Source organism: Penaeus japonicus, unplaced genomic scaffold (genome assembly GCF_977035675.1).
Source record: "Penaeus japonicus unplaced genomic scaffold, GWHDUDI00000001_assembly GWHDUDI00000002, whole genome shotgun sequence".
NCBI lineage: Eukaryota > Metazoa > Arthropoda > Malacostraca > Decapoda > Penaeidae > Penaeus > Penaeus japonicus.
In genome coordinates this window covers 7,818,623-7,833,450 of record NW_028234404.1, presented here as the reverse complement: position 1 = coordinate 7,833,450, position 14,828 = coordinate 7,818,623, and the positions used below count along the sequence as shown (strand labels likewise).

Genomic DNA, 14,828 nt, shown 5'->3' with positions numbered 1-14,828 from the left:
CCCCCCCCCCACCAATCCACACCACACACACACACACACACTACACCCACACTCACTCACACACACACACACACACTCAACACTCCCCCCCCACACACACACACACACACACTCTCACACACAAACACAACACACACTCGACTCACACCCCCCCCAACTCCACACTTCACTACTCACCACACACCACACCACACACACAAAAACATAACACACACCCCACCCCCTCACACACACTCGACACACACTACACCACACACACACACACACACACAAACTCACACACACACACACCACGCCCCCCACAAACACAACACACACAGCACACACACACACACACAAACCAACACACACCCACACACAAAACAACACCCCCAACACACAAACACACAACCCAACCACACACACACACACACACACACACAAACACACACACACACACTCTCAGTACAACTAACTCTCACTCAAACCACTCAATCTCATCACTACTCTTTGTAGAGTGTCAGCATCTATCTCTTCTAAATTACAATCACTCAGCGCACGACACAAACGACACACACTAAAAACACACATCACACACACTACAACCCCCACACAAACACCCACACTCACACACTCACACAATATCAATTTCACACACAGCAACTCTAAATAAATCTATTAGTAGTGAGATCTGCATAAAGATATATATAACCAATGTAACGTAAAACTAACCCAACAAACAACTCCATCTCACTCAAACAACCCACCAAAAAACTCCAATAACTATAGTCTCTATCTCACACACAAACTCTCATATATCACTCCTCTAAAATCAAACTCCCACTCCAAACCTACATTCCTCAATATCTCTAAAACTCAAAAACACAAACTATCACTCTAGTCGATCACTCTGCCCACTATCAGTAAACTACTCACTATCGCGCCACCATATAATCAAAAACACGACATCACTATACACAAAACTCACAATAACTCAGATAAACCAACACATATAGAAAAATAACACACTATACAACCCTACCCAAAAAATAGCTAACACTACTAACTCTCATCTATCTCTCTAACTACATCACAAAAAACAAATACAACTCAAAACTCTCACTCACCTCTACACACTATCGACCAAACAATAAAACTATCCCACTACGCCACACCAACACCCTCACCTACCCTCTCAATCCCTCTCACTAGACACAATAGCACACCCTCAATCACCACAAACTCTCCAACTCACTCACACTCCACCCGACACCCTCACACTCCCACTCTAACAAACTACCACACTCATAACACAAAAGACACACTCAACCCCACACCAACAACAACACCACACACACACACCCAATACACAGCCCACACACCCTCACAAACTCTAACTCACTCAATATCGACTCCGCACAAGACAACACACTCTCAACACACGTATGACACTCACACTTATGTACCTCACAACACACCACACTCACTCACACACACACACACACACACACACTCACACACACACACACATACAAAATACCATACCATCACACACACACGACACTCACACAGCACTCACACAAAACACTCACAACACACACACAAAGACAATACAGTCAACGAACACACACACACAACATCACTCACACTCTACTTACCACCACTCATACCAACACACAGACACTCAAACACACACACACACACACACCCACACACACACAAACACACACACACCCCACCATCCAACCCACCCACAACAATCTCACCACACACACACACACACACACACACACACACACACACACACACCCACCCACCCACCCACACACACACCCACACACACACTCACCCCCCCACACACACACACACACACCCACCCACACACCCACACACACCACACACGACGAAGACACAACACGACACACACACGACACACAGCAACACTCACACAAATACCCCCGACTACTCACTCTCCCCCCACCCACACGACCACAACCACTCTAACTATCTCACTCAACACACACACACAATCACACTCACTCTCATACCCGCCCCTACGCTCATAAACCCCTCCCCACACAAACACACTCACACACACACTACACACATCACCAATCTAACTCACACACACACTCACACATACCCTCCCTGTCGCACACGACACCCATCTCATATCTCGAACTATCTAATCACTATAATACACACAACCCCATTAACACAACAAACACACACTCTCAAACTCAAACACATCTCCCACCCACCCACTAACTACTCTCACTCACATCTCACTCTATCAAACACATCACACACACAGAATACATCCCTCCACAACTCCTCCACAAACACACACTCACATACACACACACACACTCTCACACACCTCACACTCCCTCCCACCCATCCCATACTATCACCTATCACTCACACATCAAACACACACTCCAAAAACTCACTCTAAAATCACACACCAAATACTCACTAAGTCAGTCCCGCACCGTACTCTATACACATACAATAAATATCTATAAAACTCACAAATCAGAATACATCAATAACACGACACTATACAATATAAACAATATCTAAAAATGTATAATATATGTATTATGTTTTAGATATTTACAGTATTTTAATTATGGTTCCAAGAAAAAGTTATCCTGATATGACGGTAATCAATGTAATTATAAGTTCTTTTGAGTTGTTATTATCATCTTCAATAATGATTATAGTAACAGTATTGTTCATTTTGTTATTACAATCATTTTCATAATATTTACTGTCATGGATATAGTCTTTAGATCTGTACCCAGAATTTCATATATATTATTATATATATATATATATGTTTTTGTTTTTTTTTACTCATTTTCTCCTTTTTTTTTTTTTTTCTTTGTAATTATTCCTATTAAGGCTGTTATTTTATCAATATTTTATATATTGTTATTAGTAATTAGTAACAATATAGGTTATGTATATATTTTTCTTTTATTTTTTCTTTCTACTTATTAACAATATATACTTATCATTGTCTTCATCATAATCATATTAATCTTACATCTTTCAAAATTATTTTAATCATTCTTCGTTGTTCTTATAAAATAACTCATAAGATTCTCCTACTTTCCAGACTCTGAGGGTGATACAGAACCACCAAAGGGACATGTCAGCGATTATGCAGGTAATTTAATGTGCGTTTTCATAGTTCATTGAAAGTCCATTTTCATAGTTAATTCAAAGTCCATTTTCATAGTTCATTCAAAGTCCGTTTTTCATAGTTCATTCAAAGTCCGTTTTCATAGTTCATTCAAAGTCCAGATTTGTTCCAAATTCGTTTAGTATTATGGCAGTTTATCATTTGGCGTCTTTGGACTCTTCCCTGATTCATTCTCTCTCTCTTTTCTCCCAAAGTTGTCCCCCTGGCAGATTTACTTTTTAAATGCTGCTGCATTATTCTTTTAACTTCATTTAGAAGGTTCTTGTCAAATGAGAAGAAGATTGTGCTATCATCTGCATATGCATATGATTCTGGGACAAGATCAAGTAGGTCATTAAAGTAAATATTCCACTACCCTGTGGAACATTTGCACCAACTCCTATACACTACATGAAAGGAACGACCTCAAAGATAGTCTCCCAGTAGTTTAAGAGCCTACCACTTATACCATTTGCTTTGCACTTGGCCAGAACACCATCATGCCAAAGTCTGTCTGTCTGTCAAAGGCTCCAGTGTTGTCAAGTGCAATGACGCTGGAGATCATCTAATCATCCAGTATCATGCTAATGTTTGGAGAGAATCATTACAGGGCAGTAGCTTCCCACTTCACGGTGTTCCTCCTCTTTATGAATGGGAACCACCCTCGCTCGCCTTCTTCCAAAGTTTAGGCCAAATAATTGACAGAGGGAGTGCCAACTCATTTGCGCATTGCTTTAGGAAATGTGAACTGATGTTGTCAGGCACTGAAGATTTGTTTGTGTCCACTTCCTGTAAGAGATATTTCAGCTTATGTTGGGTGACATTTATGTCTTGAAGATGATGAGATGCTCTTTCTGGCAGGACAGGTGCTGGACGGCTGGGGTCTGGCACCTGTATCTTGTTTGCAAAATGTTCAGCAAAGATATCAGCCTTCTCAGAACTTTTGACAGCAAATCTCCCATTCTGATAATTTTAAGTGTCAAATGTCCTATACTCTTGAGAACCTCTGTTGATCTTTTACAGGAGACCACCAAAATTTGCTGCCTTACCCCTTTGTCTGCACATTCTAAGGAATATCTTCTAGCACCATAAGTTGACAAGCAACCTTATGGTGCCTTCAGTTTTGGGTTGTGGGTTGCTTCTTGTACACTTGCCATGCCTTGTACTTGGTATCAGAAGCTACTCGGCAGTGATAACCAAACCGTGGCTGGTCGGTATCTTTGCTGATAAAGGTTCTGTGGTGAACAAACTGGTGTTGAAGAGACAAGGCAAGGTTACCTGATGTGTCACTGTCCATTTTCTCTAGAGTATCACTGATGGCAAACCAGGTTGCATGGTCCCAGATCCATGTTGTCCTGGTGATTTCTTCTGAACACTCAAGGTCACAGGTTATGTTAGTAAATACTGCAAGATGATCAGATGAACCAACAACACCCCCTCTCTCTCTCTCTCTCTCTCCTCTCTCCTCTCTCTCTCTCCTCTCTCCTCTATCTCTCCTCTCTCTCTCTCCTCTCTCTCTCTCTCCTCTCTCTCCTCTCTCTCCTCTCTCTCTCTCCTCCCTCTCCTTCTCTCCCTCTCTCTCCTCTCCCCTCTCTCCTTTTCTCCTTCTCACCCCCCCTCTCTCCTCTCTCCACCTCACTCTCCCCCTCTCTCTCTCTCCTCTCACTCTCCTCTCTCTCATCCTCTCTCTTCTCTACTCAGTTCCTTCTCACTCTCTCTCTCTCACACTCCGTCTCCTCTCTCTCCTCTCTCTCATCTCTCTCCTCGCTCTCTGCTCCTCTCTCTCTCTCTTCCTTCTCCTCCTCTCTCCTCTCTCTCACAATCTCTCCCTCTCTCGCTCTCGCTCTCTCTCTCGCTCTCTCCCGCTCTCTCTCCACTCTCCCTCCCCCTCTCCCACTCCCTCTCCCTCTCCCTCTCTCTCCCTCCTTTTCTCTCTCTCTCCTCTCTCACTCTCTATCCATCTCTCTCTTTCTCCCTCTCTCTCTCTCTCTCTCTCATCTCTCCTCTCTCTCCTCCGTCCCTCCACTTCTCTCCTCTCTCTCCTCTCTCTCTCTCCTCTCACTCACTCTCATCTCATCACCCTCCTCTCTCTCTCCGTCTCTCTCTCCTCCTCTCCTCAACTCTCGCTCCTCTCTCTCCTCCACTCTCTCTCTCCCATCGTCTCGGGTCTCCTCTCTCTCTCCTCTCTCTCTCTCCTCTCTCTCCTCTCTCTCCTCTCTCTCTCTCCTCCCTCTCTCCCTCCCATCCTTCTATATAATTTTCTCTTTGTCTCAGTTCCTCAAATTTATGGAATTTCCACAGAACCAAACGGAAATGAGACGTACAATTGAGGGTTTGCAGATGATGTTGAACCACCTGTCTCAGAATGGAACAGTGCCACCTGGTGCCCCAATGCCACCCAATGCCAATGGCCCCATGCCACATAATGGTCCTGCTCCGATGTATTCAACAGTGCCATACAGTGTCAACCTGGAGAGACAGTCTGGTAGTCGAGGAAAGTCGGACATCATCATTACAATTGTGAGTTACCAGAGACCTTATGTAATTTTGTTAGTTATGTAAACTAGATTTTTCATTATTATGATTCCTTTATGTGTTGGTATTTTAGTTTCCTTTTTATTCCTTTGTGGAGAATAACAGCATTTTAGATATACGATAATATGATGGTCTGATTTTTTTTTTTTTTTTTTTTTTTTTTTTTTTTTTTAAGTACTAATTATGCTTTCTTTTCTCTCTCTCTCCCAGACTCAATCAGAGCTGAATGAGCTCCTTGCTGTAATCACTCAAACCTTAGCTTCAGAGTTTGTGTACAGGAGAAATCTAGACTCTTCGAATGCTCAACATGTAGACCATGGAGCAGCCTTTGGTCCACCGAGAGAGGTACGCTTTGTAAAAGAAAAAAGATGAGGAAGAATAGAATTGTTAAATTTGATAGTTATGCTTTTATAAAAGTTCCTTTTTTTAAGCAAAGAGAGCTATCGTTTCAAAAAAATAGCCAGAATTGTTGACACAGAGGTAAAGTTTTGAAAATGTCCTAAAATATCTAATCAAAGAGAAATGTTATTTTGAAAATACCACAATTTATTTACTTTAGCAGAGGAATGGTTTGTAAAATGGCCAAAGCTATTTAATCAGTGGTGATAAGTTAAACTTATGGGTAAGAAAGTGTCATTCAGATATCCATTTTAATCTTATTTGTGCAGGAAGACCTAAAAACTAGAGCTCAGAACAACAGACTAAGAACAGCTCTCTCTCTCTCTCTCTCCCTCCCTCTCTCTCTCTCTCTCTCTCTCTCTCTCTCTCTCTCTCTCTCTCTCTCTCTCTTTTCTTCCCCCCCCCCCACCTTCCCTCCTCTCTTCATCTCTCACTCTCAGCTCTCTCACCCCTCTCGCTCTCTCTCCTCATCTCTCCTCTCCTCTCTCCTCTCTCTATCTCTTCTCTCCCTCTCTGTTCGTCGTCCTCTCTCTCTCTCCCCTCCCTCTCGCTCCTCTCTCCTCATCCTCTCTCTCTCTCTCTCTCTCTCTCTCTCTCGTCTCCTCTCATCTCTTCTTCCTCTTTCACCTCTCATCTCTCATCTCTCTCCCTCTTTCTTGCCCTCCCTCCCTCCCTCCCGCCCTCCTCCCTCCTCCCTCGCATCTCTCCTCCCTCATCCGCTCCATCTCTCTCTCTCTCTCTCTCTCTCTCTCTCTCTCTCTCTCTGTATAGTAACTGTCTTCACCAGATCTGAGTATTTTGCCATATGTTGTGTACAGGGAGTAGAAAGTGTTTTAATTGCAGAGGGCCAACGTTGAACCGAGTGCTCCACATGCTCCCACAGAGAGACCTGAAAGTTTCTCTCAGGTGTGTATATTCTCTCTTTCTCCCTGCCTCCCTCTCTCCCTCTCACTTTTTCTTTCTTTCTCCTCCCTTCCTTCCTCTATTTATATCCCCCCCTTCCTCCCTCTCTTCCCCCGCTACCTCCCTCTCCACATCCCTTTTTCCCTCTCATCCTCTCTCCCTTCCTCTTTCTCCCCACCCCTTCTTCCCTCTCTCTCCCCTTCCTCCTTTTTCCTCCCTCGTCCTCCCTCTCTCCCCTCCCTCTACCTCTCTCCACCTTCCTTCCTCACCCCTTCTCTCCTTCTCCCTCTCCTTTTCCTTAACATTTGATCCTAATGTATACTGTATATTTTGTCCCATATTTGACAAACTGTAAGATTGTAATTGTAAATTGTAAATCAGATTAATGATGATGAAGAAAAAGACTTATAGTAATGCTAATAAAGATTCTTTTTTTTTCAGGATCCACTTTTAAGTACTTTGTCTTGTGATGTGTGTGGTTGTCCATACAACACAGATGAGAGGAAACCAATATTTTTATCGGAGTGTGGCCACACTTTCTGCAGAAAATGTCTTCGTAAGTATCTTTCTTTTCTTTTCTTTTTTTTCTTTCTTTTCTTTCGTTTTCCTTTTTTTTAGGGGTCGGGGGGAGGATCAAGGTTTGTAAAATTATTAATTGATTGACTCGTTCTCTGAATATATACAGAAAGAAAGCAAATTTTTTGGCAAAGTCATGATGGTACTTATCCAATTTGTTGCCATCGTTTGTTGTCTCTCCTCATCTTCACATTCTCCGCTCTCTCGTCTCTTCGCTTCTCACTCTCTCGCTCACTCTCTTCGCTCGCTCACTCCTGCTCTCACTCTCTTTCTCTCTCTGTCTCTCGCTCACGAGTCTCTCTGTCTCTCTGTCTCTTCTGTCTCACTCCTCTCTCACTCTCTCTTCTCCCTCCGCTCTCCTCCCTCCCTCCTCCCCTCATCGTCTCATCTCTCTCCCTCTCGCCCGCCCTCTCTCTCTCTCTTCTGCTCCCTCCTCTCTCACACTCTCTCTTCTCCCTTCCTCTCTTCCCTCCCTCTCTCTCCCTCCCCTCCCTCTCTCTCATTCCTCCGTCTCTTCGTCTCCACTCCCTGTACGTCCCTCTCTCTCCCTCTCACTCGTCCTCTCTCTCTCTCTCTCGCCTCTCCTCTCTCCATCTCCACTCTCTCTCATCTCTCTCCCTCTCTCTCGCGCTCTCTCTCTCTCCCCTCTCTCCTTCTCCTCCCTCCCCCCTCTCTCTCTCTCATCCCTCCCTTCCTCCTCCCTCTCCCTCCTTCTCTCTCCCACTCCCTCACCTCTTTCTCCCATCTCTCCATGTGCGTCTTCTCCCTCTCACTCTCTCCCTCTCCTCTCCCTCTCTCTCTCCCTCCCTCCCTCCCTCTCTCCCTCCTCCCCTCCCCCCCTCTCTCCTCTCGTCCTCTCAACTCCCTCCGCCCTCTCTCCCCTCTCTCTCTCACATCCCCCCCCTCTCTCTCTCCCCCCCCCCTCTCTCTCTCTCCCTCTCTCTCTCTCCCCCTCCCTCCCTTCCTCTTCCTCCCTCTCCCTCCCTCCCTCGCTCTCTCCCTCTCCCTCTCCCTCTCCCTCTCCCTCTCTCTCTCCTCTCTCTTGCCATCTCTCTCACTCTCTCTCCTCTCTCCTCTCTCTCTCTCCCTCTCCCCTCTCGCACTCTCACCCCCCCTCTCTCTCGTCCCTCTCCTCTCTCTCATCTAATCCTCTCCTCTCTCGTGCTCCCTCCCCCCTCCCCCTCTCATCCTCTCTCTCACTCTCCTTCTCGCTCTCCCTCTCCCTGACCTCCCTCCCTCTCCCATCTCTCTCTCTCTCCCTATCTCTCTCTCTCTCCTCTCTCCTCTCTCTCTCTCCTCTCCTCCCGCTCTTCTCCTCTCTCCTCTCATTCCCTCTCTCTCCCTCTCCCTCCTCGTCTCTCCCCTCCTCTACTCTCCTCTCTCGTCTCCCTCTCTCTCCGCGTCCCCTACTCTCTCTCCATCTCTCTCTCTCGTCTTGCACATCTACCGAGTCTCTCATCTCTTGCTAACGTCTCTCTTACGCCTCTCGTCTCTTCTCTCTCTAAAGCTCATCTCTCTCTCTTCTCTCTTCCTCTCTCTCTCTCTCTCCCTCTCTCTCCTACTCTCTCACCCTCCCATCTCCCTCTCTCTTCTTCCTCACGTCTCCCACCTCTCTCTCCCTCTCACTCCTGTCTCACTCTCCTCTCTCACTCTTTACACTTCTCTCTCTCCACTCCCTTCTCTCACTCTCAACTCACTCTCTCTCCCCTCGTTCCTCACCTCATCACCTCACTCCTCTTTCAGCCTCACCACATCTCCCTCATTCTCTCTCCCGCTCACTCTTAACTCCTCTCTCCCACTCACGCTACCTCACTTCATATTTTCACTCTCTCCACTCACTCACTCCTCTCTCACCCTCTCTCTCTCCTCTTTCTCCTCCCCTGCGTTCACGCCTCTCTCGGCACTCATCACTTTCCTCCTTCTCAAACTCTCCCTCTTTCTCCTCTCTCACTCAACTCATTTTCTCTCTACTCACTCACTCTCCACTCTCACTCCTCTCGTCCCTCTCACCTCTCTCATCTCTCTCTCTCCTCTCTCTCCCTCTCTCTCCATCGCTCCTCACTCCTCTCTCTCACTCTCACTCCGACCTCAGAGTGCTGAGTGTCGTGGGAGTGCGCGCGGGACGCTGGTAGTGGGTGCGCTCTGGGAGGGCGTCGGTGGGTGCGGGGAATTATGGGCACGGCGGAGTGGGAGGGGAGGGCTCACGAGTGTGGTCTCTCCTCGCTCGGAGCACTCTCCACGATCCTCTCTCTCTCTCTCACTTCCATCATCGCTCTTCTCTCCTCGCGCTCGATCGCACTGTCCCTCAGTCTCCTCTCCTCTTCACTCTCCATCTCACCTCTCTCTCACTCTCACTCCTCTCGTCTCACTTCTCCTCTCTCTCTCCTCTCTCACTCTTCTCCTCTCCCCACTCCTCTCTCTCCTCTCTCTCTTCTCTACTCTCTCTCACACTTCTCTCTCCCCTCTCTCTCTCTCTCTCTCTCTCTCTATATTTTTTTCATTAATATATTATATATATATATAAATTTATATTATATTATATATATACTAAATATATATATATATATTTAATATTTATATATATTTTATATATATATATATATATATATAATAATATATAGTGCCTAAATGATATATATTATATATAGATATATATATTAATTATATGATAATATATATATAATTTATAAATATATATATATAATATATAATATATATATATATATATAAATATATATATATATATATCCATATATATATATATATTATTAATATATATATTATATATAAATATATATATATATATATAAATATGAATACCATAAATACATAATATATATTAAAATATATATCATTTATATAAATATATATATATATATATATTTATATATATATATATTCTATATATATATATATTTAAATTATATACTCAATATATAAATATATATATATATATCAATATATATATATATATATCAACATTATATATATATTATATATATATATATAATCAAACCTCCACCCCCACCAACCTTCAAATATATAACAAATCACTCCTTCCCACCCTTCCATCTCTCACCTCTAACCATCCACCACCACCCAAAATGTATCTCACTCAAAAAAAATCCTCCCTCTCCACCTCTCCCTCTATATTCCTCCTTCCTTCTCCTTCCCTCCCTCCCTCTCACTCCCTCACTTCCTCCACGGTATCTCCTTTCCCTCCTATCCTCCTTCTACCTCCACCATCCACCTCCACCTGTAATGCTCCTTTCCCTTCACCACATCTCCTCCCTCCTCCTATCTCTTTCTTTCCCTTTCCACCTCCACCCTCCCACCTGTATCTCCCTCACTCTCCTTCCCTCCCTCCTTCCCTACCACCCACCCTCCCTCCTATCTCTCCCTCCACCTCCCATCTCCACCCAGTAATCTCCTCATCCCTCCCCATCTCTCCCTCCCTCCTCCCTCCTGATCTCTACCCTCGTTCCTCCACCTCAACCTTGTAGCTCTCCTCTTCCCTCCCTCTCACCTCCCTCCCTCCCTCCTATCTCTCTCCAACATTCTCACCTCCACCTCCACTCCACCTTGTATCTCCTCTTTCTCCTCCCTCCTCCCTCCCTCTGCCTCCTATCTCTCCACCTCCACCTCTCCACCTCCACGGTATCTCCTCTTTTCCACCCTCCTCCTCTCCCTCCCTCCTCCTCCCTCCTATCTCTCCCCTCCACCTCCACCTCCACCTGTATCTCCTCTTCCCTCCCTACCCCTCCCCGTCCCCCCTTCCCTCCCTCCCTCATCTCTTCACCTCCAACCCTCACACCCCTCCACCTTTATCTGTCTGCTCCCCCCCCCCTCCAGTAACTCCTCTCCCTCCCTCCCTCCCTCCTATCTCTCCCCTCCACCTCCACCTCCACCTGTATCTCCTCTTCCCTCCCTCCCTCCCTCCCTCCCTCCTATCTCTCCCACCCCCTCCCACCCCCTCCCCACCCCCCCCAGCACTCCCACACTCACTCCCCCCCCTCCTCATCCCCACTCCCTCCCCTCTCTCCTCCCACTCTCTCCACCACTCTTCTCACCCACACTCCCACACCACCACATCTCACTCCCCTCCCCCCACTCCCACCCCCCACTCCCACCCCCAACCCCACACTCCACTCTCCCCTCTCCCTCCTCCCCCCTCTCCATCACTCCCCACCCCCCCCCCTCACCCACACTCTCCACTCCCACTCCTCTCACCACTCCCCTCCACTCACCCACTCCCCCCCTCAGCTCCTCCTCCTCCTATCTCTCCCCTTCCAACCACACCTCCACCTGTATCTCCTCTCCCACCCACCCTCCCACCCTCCCTCCCCTCCCCCCTCCCCCACCCCTCCCTCCCTCCCTCCTATCTCTCCCCTCCACCCACCTCCACCTGATCTCCTCTTTTCCCTCCCTCCCCTTCCCTCCCTCCCTCCATCTCCTCTCCCCCCACCTCCATCTCACCCCTCCCTCCCCTCCACCTCCACCTCCACCTCCACCTGTATCTCCTCTTCCCTCCCTCCCTCCCTCCCTCCCTCCCTCCTTCCTATCTCTCCCCTCCACCTCCACCTCCACCTCCACCTCTATCTCCTCTTCCTTTCCAGTCACGTTGAGCCGACAGGGTCCGCTCTCTTGCCCAACCTGCAGAAGGCAATGCAGAGGACGAGCCGAAGAACTCCCCACAAATTTTGCCGTGCTCTCTCTCGTGGCTGAGGTGAGGTTATTGTCTTTGGTGTGGGGAGAGGGGGAGGGAGGGAGGGTTGGAGGGAGGGGGAGGGGGTTAGAAGGGTTGGAGGGTGGGAGGAAGGGAGGGTTGGAGGGAGGGGGAGGGGGTTGGAGAGAGAGGGAGGGTTGGAGGGAGGGGGAGGGGGGTTGGAGAGAGAGGGGGGGTGGGGGGCAAGGAAGGGAAGGGGAGGGAGACGGAGATTGAGGGAGGGGGGAGGGGGGTAGTGAGGAGAAGAGGGAGGGTTGGAGGGAGGGGGAGGGGGAGGGGGTTAGGAGGGTGGGAGGAATAGGGTTTTGGAGGAGGGGTGGGAGGGGGCGGGGCGGGGAAGGGGGTTTAGGGGGTTTGGAGGTTAGGAGGGGCGGAGGAAAGGGAGGTAGGTGTTGGAGGGAGGGGGGAGGGGGTTAGGAGGTGTGGGAGAATGAAGGGAAGGGTGGGGGGAAGGGAGGGGGAGGGTTGGAGGAGGGGGGAGGGGGTTAGGAGGGTGGAAGTAGGGGAAAGGGTTGAGGAGGGGGGGGTGGAGCGGGAGGGGGAGAGGGAGGGTTAGGAAGGTTGGGAGGGAAGGAGCGGTAGGATGGGAGGGGAAGGGGGAGGTGGGGTTATGTAAGGAAGGGTGGGAAGGGAGGGGGTTTGGTGGGAGAGGGTGGGAGGAAGGGTTGGAGGGAGGGGGAGGGTTGGAGGGTGGGAGGGAGGGGGAGGGGGAGAGGGTTAGAAGGGTGGGAGGAGGGAAAAAAGAGGGGAGTAGAGAGAGGAAACGAAGAGAGTGAGGAGTCGAATTCGGGAGAGAGAGAGCGAGGGGCGGGAGACGAGAGGCGAATGAGAGAGGAGAGAAGATGTAGGCGGAGATGGAAGAAGTGAAGGTGAGAGACGACAGAGCCTGATGGATTCGTGTGATGAGGATGAGGCGAGAGAGATGAGAGAGAGAGCATAGAACCACAACAATACAAACTAACCACAGACAAAGGAGAGGAGACGGAGGAGAGAGTGACGGAGGATGAGTGGAGAGAGAGAGAGAGAGAGAGAGAGAGAGAGAGAGAAAATAATAATACTGCTCAGCATTCGCATTACAGTAGACATTTTGAGTAAAGTCTCCCGATGCAGTGAGCAATTTCCAAGCCATGCAAAAATATTGAAAAAGGTTTGGATTGATAACCAAACAATGACAGTTTAAGAGCTCATGCTGTTGCAAAAGGAGAGGACATTAATTTATCTCCGCCTTTTGCTCGTGCGTATGTTTGTTTATTTATTCATTTATTCATTCATTCATTCATTCATTTATTTTTTACACTGTTATTAATGAGAATCATCCAACAGGTAAGTAGGATTGCCCCAATCAACGGAACCCGCTCGGCTGTCAACAGTCCATCAGAAATGCTTTACGACGAACAGATGGAATATGTCATGAATCTCTCGCGCCAGGAATACGAAGAAATTGAGAGCCTCCGCCTCGCTCAGCGCCTGCAAGAGGAAGAGAATGCCAAGGCCTGGTCCAAGGGAAGAAAGAAAGGCAAAGAATCGAAGTCACAAGCATGGCGTGACGGAGACCAGAAGGAGGACGACACAGCATCTCGCGGGCAGCGTCCCACTAGAGATCGCGAAAGGCTGGATGGCATGAACGCCTACTACACCGCACGCCGTCTCATGGAGGAGGAGGAGGAGGAGGAAGAAGAGGAAGAAGAGGGCGGCGAACTCTACCCAGGAGTGAAGATCCGTCAGGAGAATGAGGACGACCGGAGAGATCGCGGGAGCCATCGCCGTGGGCAAGGTGTCGACCTGGGACGCGCAAACGAAAGCTCAGACGAAGACCCAGATCCCTGGAGTGAATCCTACAACCTCAGGGGACACATGTACGATCCTGATAGAGAGTCTCACGCACCTGGGGGAAACGTGCCGGTGGACGGTCGGAGGGAATCCCACTCGCCCAGTGAGAGCATGCTCGACGGCGAAAGCATGAATGATTTTGGAATTGAATCGCGTAGATCTGGTGAAAGCATAGACGATCTTCGAAGGGGATCCCACACCCGCGGGGAAAGCATAGACGATCTTCGAAGGGGATCCCACACCCGCGGGGAAAGCATAGACGATCTTCGAGGGGGATCCCACACCCGCGGGGAAAGCATAGACGATCTTCGAAGGGGATCCCACACCCGCGGGGAAAGCATTGGAAAAGGGAAAAGACGATCTTCGAAGGGGAATCCGATCCCACACCCGCGGGAAGGAAAGCATGGAAAGCATAGACGATCTTCGAAGGGGGGGGATCCCACACCCGCGGGGAAAGCATGCCCGGGAAAGGAAAGCATAGACGATCTTCGAAGGGGGGATCCCACACCCGGGTGGGAACGAGAAAGAAAAGCATAGACGATCTTCGAAGGGGATCCCACACCCGCGGGGAAAGCATAGACGATCTTCGAAGGGGATCCCACACCCGCGGGGAAAGCATAGACGATCTTCGAAGGGGATCCCACACCCGCGGGGAAAGCATAGACGATCTTCGAAGGGGATCCCACA

General features: G+C 48.1%; 1 protein-coding gene across 2 annotated transcripts in view; it reads left to right on the top strand.

Annotated features, from left to right (window-relative positions):
* The window catches only part of LOC122263007 (uncharacterized), a 29,061-nt gene that overhangs the window by 12,681 nt on the left and 1,552 nt on the right, over nucleotides 1-14,828 (top strand). For both annotated transcript variants that reach the window (XM_043031291.2, XM_086546703.1), the window contains 7 exons: nucleotides 3,107-3,157; nucleotides 5,474-5,692; nucleotides 5,918-6,052; nucleotides 6,950-7,012; nucleotides 7,451-7,565; nucleotides 12,202-12,311; nucleotides 13,635-14,828. The exon at nucleotides 13,635-14,828 is cut by the window's right edge and continues 569 nt beyond it. In XM_043031291.2, the coding sequence (XP_042887225.2) occupies nucleotides 3,107-3,157; nucleotides 5,474-5,692; nucleotides 5,918-6,052; nucleotides 6,950-7,012; nucleotides 7,451-7,565; nucleotides 12,202-12,311; nucleotides 13,635-14,678 (1,737 nt within the window). In that variant the 3' untranslated portion in view covers nucleotides 14,679-14,828. The remainder of the gene's footprint in view (nucleotides 1-3,106; nucleotides 3,158-5,473; nucleotides 5,693-5,917; nucleotides 6,053-6,949; nucleotides 7,013-7,450; nucleotides 7,566-12,201; nucleotides 12,312-13,634) is intronic.